At 21.3% G+C, this 6,565-nt stretch overlaps 1 protein-coding gene across 1 annotated transcript; it reads right to left on the reverse strand. All coding sequences in view use genetic code 6, as the record gives it.

Annotated features, from left to right (window-relative positions):
• Positions 1 to 130: 130 nt before the first annotated feature.
• On the reverse strand, positions 131 to 4,339 carry TTHERM_00827190 (hypothetical protein; the record flags this gene model as incomplete). Its single annotated transcript, XM_001031365.2, has 10 exons — positions 131 to 170; positions 223 to 1,146; positions 1,201 to 1,352; positions 1,561 to 1,877; positions 1,928 to 2,645; positions 2,707 to 2,912; positions 3,017 to 3,847; positions 3,903 to 4,117; positions 4,164 to 4,221; positions 4,273 to 4,339. 10 exons carry the CDS (start codon positions 4,337 to 4,339, stop codon positions 131 to 133), a joined length of 3,528 nt encoding a protein of 1,175 aa, XP_001031365.2.
• Between the last annotated feature and the right edge of the window lie 2,226 nt (positions 4,340 to 6,565).

Below are 6,565 nucleotides of genomic sequence, written 5' to 3' on the forward strand. Positions count from 1 at the left end.
TGAAAGTTTGAGGAGCAGGCAACTAGATTTCTATTTTTTAATTCGTCATACAAACCAAGATATGCATAATAATATTAGTAGACTTAACTAATTTATTTTTCTTTTCCAGATTACAGCCAGGTTAATTATTTCATTTCATCGAATTTATTTTAAATTTTTTATGGATAATCCTTATTTTGAAGTATTTAATCAACAAAAATTTAATGTGAAAGTTCTTATTACTACAATATGTCATTAAATTTCTTCTATTACTCTAAGCAATCGAATTAAATTAACATTAAATAGAATAACATAAGATTCTCACCATTGATGTATTATTATTATTCATCTAATTATTTGAGTTAATAAGTATTTGACAACTAATTAAAAAACTTCAATTATTCCTAAAAGAATTCCATGTTTTATCTACTTTTAGCTATTCTGATAAACTCTTACTTAAAAGGAATAATTAATTACTGAATTAATTCAATTAATACTTTTCCTAAAATTGTTTTAGAGTTATTTAACACCTTTTGTTATTTTCCATCTGTATCTATTTGCATAATCTACTGCAGCTTAATATCTAATATTTTAGGGTAATAATAATGCAATATGTGAATTAGGTCTTCCTTTTCTATAAGATTATTTTCTTTGAATTTAATTAAGTTATTAAATAGCTTTTCGTAATCATTTAGTCTAAATGATAAATAAAGTTGAACTTTTGTATCTTAAATTCCATCTTTTTCTAAAAAGTTCTCAAGCTCTTTGTAATTCTATTCCAAAGCATTTTAATTATTGATGTATTATTCTAGAAGGTTTGCCTTTAGGAAATAAATGTGTTTGATATTACGATCGACTTCTTTGATTTTGCTGTGATCTTAATTCAAATTAGAAGGATCCAATAACACATTTTTAAACTCTTTGTAATTTTAGAGCGCTTCATTGTACATTCCGAGTTTAAAATAAACTTAAGCTTTTAGTTCGAATTCTTATGACCCCTTTAAATTTTCAATAGCTTCAAGAAGATCATTTTTTATGCTTTAATAAAAAACTAAGTTTTTGATTTCTACTTATCCTTCAAGCATTTGTTTTTTTTCCTTTTCAAATTATTCCTTTTTATCTTCAATTTTTTTTTAAACTTCAAAAATTTTATTCTTTCCAATGCAGCTATAATTTAAAAAATAAAGTATTTTAAAATAAAAAAATATTTTATAAATTTACATTCTTTTATTTAATTCGTCTCCTACTGTATCATAATAATAAGCAGCATCTAAGAATTGTTTTCTTTCTTTAAGCATCTCAGCCATAGAAATGAATTATTATTTATTGTTTTTTATTGGCTCGTGTTTTTTTATGTAATCCAAATGTTTTTTCTATTTTTAAAAATTAAATTTCAAATTTAGAGTTTGTGAGTAAGTTATTTACTGTTTCTAAAATTTAAAATCTTATATTTCTAATCAAAAATCAAATAAATAATTTAATTTGTATTTAAAATAAAGATAGATCAATTTTCAAAAAACAAGAATATTTATTTTGTTTAGAAAAAAGCTTAATTAAAAATTCAATAAATTAATTAATTACCATTATTTTTTCTATTAATTCTTCATTTAATTCTTCTACTTCTATAATTCTTAGATCTTCTAAGAATTTAATTATTGGATTTTTGATTTACTTTCCAACAAAAATATTTTCTTCATATATAAATATTCTGGATCTTGCTCTACTAAATGTGACATAGATATTTTTTAACTCATTTATTAGTTTGCTAAAATCTTAAGCGTATTCTTTCTTGATTTAGGCATCAGTATTCTCTTATTTAGAAATGATTTTCATATTGACAAAATTAGATCCTTTAGTTCTACTAAATGTTGAACCTTCAAATTCCTCTTTCATTTAGCCTTTTTAATATTAAAATCATTAAATTTAATATAAAATCAATATTATTTACAATGATATTTCAATTTAAAATCTTCAATAGGTATTTTATCATCACTTATTTTCAATAAATTTAAGGCATTCCAACATTTGGTAGAATTGAAGGAAGAAGATAATAGTTTATAAACTATTACATCCTAAAATTCTAACCCTTTCGATTCAAGAACAGTGAATATCTATCCTTTTTTACCTTCTTTTTGCAATAATTACTTTAAGCTAGCTTTTTCTTCTTAGTTCTTCACTATATAAACTTATAGTCTACCAAAATAATCAACATTTTCATTTATATCAGAATCTTATGATAAAAAATTATATAGATGCTCTCTTTTATCTAGTAAAATTGGTTTTGGGCCCTTATTAAATGAAATTTCGGGGTTAAGAATATCCAAAGATGTAGGGAAAAATATCCTCAAAAGCTCCACAATCGCATTGTTTAACTCTATTATCTATCCATGTGATCTAAAATTTTGTATTAATTAAGTTTCATTTAATTCTGAAGTTAAAACTTAGTTTGCTTAATAATGATCATCCTTATTATTCTCAGAAAATATGGCCTTTAAATCAGCAAATTTAAAGGAATTCTCTTAACTTATAGTTTATGCTGTATCTCCGCCAAGGTAAACGTTTTATTCAGTCAATAAACAGAGCAAATACAAGCAGGCGCAATTGAGATCTTGAACTTCATCAACGAACAAGTAATGAAAATATCCATTTTCTGAATTATAATTACCCTATTATCAAATAAATTAATATAAAAGATGTATATTTTATTATATTAAAATTAAAATTTACTTCAAGAATATTTTTAATAATGTAATTTATGACATCATTTAAATCGAAATATTTTTTTGAATACTTCCATTTTTAATACTCTTTGCAGATTTGATATATGCCCATTTTTTATTCTTAGTCTAAGTCGGTTTTGTTTTTTCCTACTAAGTTTAAGTACTTCTCTTCAGGTATCATGTTGTCCTCATTTTAATAGCTTGCCTAATTTCCTTTTTAAATAAAAATTAAAATAAATTTCAAAATTGTAAAACAAACCAATAATTAATTTATTTTATTCTTAAGTAATTATAAAATTATTAAATTAATAAATTACCTGTAATGTAAGAGTTGATTTAAGAAAAAGCTACATAAGGATCTATTTTTCGTTAATCAAAACTTTTTTTATTAGATTACCAAAACTCTTCAACAAACTATCTAATACCAATTTCTGAATATAAATTATTATTTATCTCATCTTTCAATTTCACAATTAAACGATTTTCTAAATTAATCTCCATGTTTTATGCCTAAATTATTTTTCCAGTGTCGTCTCTCTATATAAATGGTACCGCTAAATTTCCGTCTATTTATAGAATTAATTCTTTTAAATTTGTAAAATGAGGCCATTTCCTAATTTAACAAAGCATATTTGGCTTTGAGAAGGCTCTGCGCTAAGGTTAGTTCATTATCCTTAGAAAAAAGTTTTCTACATCTAGAGTTAGGAAATTAGATATTGTTGTAAAGCAAATTCTAAGCTCTTCTGATTCTTATGAATCTTAATTACTTTACTATGCCTTCTCATAGCCCATTTGCATAGAAGTTAGCTTTACAACTGCTGTTGTTGTTTTACCAGTACCTGAACGCCCAATTATAAGTTGATTTTAGTTGCACAAGGTGATGCTAATTTCTTTTTCACTCAAGTTTACTTAAATTGGCTTCAAAATTTTTTCAGATATCATGTCTACTTGAGCCTTTAAATTATTTTCAGAATCTTCCCATAGAGTATTAAAATTACTATTATTATTGTAAAAAGATTCTTCTAATTTTGATAATAGCCTTTCATTTTTTTGAAATTATTCTTTTCTATTTTCAAAAAACTACTATTTCTCAGTAATTTGTTCTTTTTAATGTTTTTTCATTTCTTAGTTGGCTTCTAGCTTTTATCCTAAAAGTAAATTAACAAATATTTAGCAAAAGAATTAAATTATAAAATATTTTACCAATTTTTTGAGAAGGTATATTTTTTTTCTCAATAACATATTTCTTATTATAATCCCTTTTTTTCTATCTATCTTCTTATTCTTTTGCTAGCCTTAAATATTTTAAACTCTCTTCATGATAGTAGCTCTAGTCATCTTGATCAAATATCATATTTCCTACAATGTCTTACTTTAATTCCTACTCTTCTTACACTTTTTCATAGTTGCTAATACATCTTTTAATAAAATATTTTTAATATCATCAAGAGTTTAAAATTTTACTCTTAGAGGTTTTCAAATTTGATTGTTGTGCTTTTGTCTTGCTACTAATCTCGCTTTTCTAATAATAATTCGAAATTTAAAGAATTTAATAAGATAAATATAAATCTACTTTATTTTTATGATTTATTCTGGTATTAAACCTTTCCGTTTTAGACTTAATTTTTTGAATTAAACATGGTATCTTTTATTTTATATTTGATAAATTGTTATCATTATTAAATTAATTATATCTTTCATTACTATGCTTCAATTTATAAACAAAAAAGTTGATTAATTTCTGATAATGAAATAGAATCCACACATATGATAAAATAAAAGTATTTTATTTTTTAATGATATCATTTCTTTTCCCCCTTAAAATATAAAAAAATATAAAGATAAAAGATGTCAACAAAATTCATTTTATTTAAAAATATTAGCTATTGTGCTTATAAAATAATTTCGAGTATCTATGAACAAAATTTGTTTATCATATTTAATCAATCCATAATGATATATAAATAATAGTGCAAATATTATGTTCAGATTAGGTTATCTAAAAACTAAATTAGAAAGCTGCGCATTTATTTCCAAAGTATATATTTTTAAAATGCTGTCTGAATTTCGAACACTATCTATTTTACTACATTTAGTTAAATATTTTAAAGATTAAATTTATTTTAAATCTTAATAAATATATTTTATTTGTAGCATTTTTGTTGATGATTTGTTAAAAATCACTCTTCCTTTTTACATTTAAAAGATTTATTAATCGTATTTAGGTAAATAAGAAAAAATTAATCAATAACATTTAAGATAAAAAAATTACATTTAGTATTCATGGACGCTATTCAGCCGATAGTGACAATTAACAAATCATAAAGAAGAGAACACATTTTTTATCAATATAAAACATTTAATTCATATTTAGGTAAAATTTGCTATTTAACTAATCATATAAAATAAAAGAAAACTCTTTTATTCATATTTAGGTAAAAAATAGTACCTAAATAATAATACGTAAAATTAAAATAAAAGATATATGACGTATATTTAATTAAAGATTGATTTTTAAAGTGTATTATTTATAATTCATTTTTATGTAAAAATTAATAGTTGATTAATCATTTATTTATAAAACACAAAATTAAAATCAAGATTCGTATGGAAGTAAAAATTAATAATTAACAAAATTATAATTATTGCGTCTCTTATTAAATAAAAATATTTTTAAAACTATAATTAAAGAGAAAATTAGAAAATAAATCATCCTTTTTCTTCTTAATTAATAACCCACCCTAACAATTTTTTCTAAAACTTTCGATTAGATTTTTTTTCTAAAAATACTAGTAATAGGCCGAAAAAATAATTTAAGTATTTATGAACTATATTTGTTTTTCATATTTAATCTATCGATAATGAGATATAAATAATACTGCAAATATTATGTTCAGATTAGATTATTTAAAAACAGAAAGCTATGCATTTATTTATATCGAAAGAATAGATTATTAAAATGCTATCTGAATTTCCTTAAATATATATTTTACAACTTTTAGTTAAATATTTTGATGATTAAATTTATTTTAAATTTTAATAAATATATTTTATTTGTAGCATTTTTGTTGATAATTTGTTAAAAAATCACTCTTCATTTTTACATTTTGTACTTACTATAAAAGATTTATCAATCATTTTTCAGTAAATTAGATAAATTAATCAGTCACATTTTAGATAAAAAAATTAAAATTAGTATGCATGTACGCTATTAAGGTAATAATGATAACTAACAGATCATAAAGAAGACAACAAATTTATAATCAATATAAAACATTAAAGATCATATTTAAGTAAAATTTAATAATTAACTAATCATATTAAAATAAAATTATATTCTTTTATTTATGTAAATAGTTGTACCAAAATAATAATACATAAATTTAATATAAAAGATTTATGACGTATATTTAATTAAAGACTGATTTTTTTAATTGTATTAATTTTTATTGATTTTTATGTGAAAATTAAAGTTGATTTATCATAAAACACAAAATTAAAATTGTGATTCATGTTGAAGTAAAAATTAATAATTAACAAAATTTTAATTATTATGTCACTTTTATTTAATAAATATATTTTTAATATGATAATTAATGAGAGAAAATTAGAAAAATAAGTAATCTATTTTCTCCTTAATTAATAACCCACAAAACAAGTTTTTCCAAAACTTTCGATTATTAAAAAATTTTAATTTTTTTTGTTTATTCATGTAGGTCCGAAACATATTTCAAAATATTTATTGTACTATTAAATATATATTTCATTGTTAAAAAGGTTGAAAAAAAATAAATATTTAAGATAAAAATATGTAATGTTGAATAATATACGAATAAGGCTTTTTATTTTGTATTTAAATAATAAAA

The sequence above is a fragment of the Tetrahymena thermophila genome (assembly GCF_000189635.1).
Source record: "Tetrahymena thermophila SB210 genomic scaffold scf_8254637, whole genome shotgun sequence".
Classification (NCBI taxonomy): Eukaryota; Ciliophora; class Oligohymenophorea; order Hymenostomatida; family Tetrahymenidae; genus Tetrahymena; species Tetrahymena thermophila.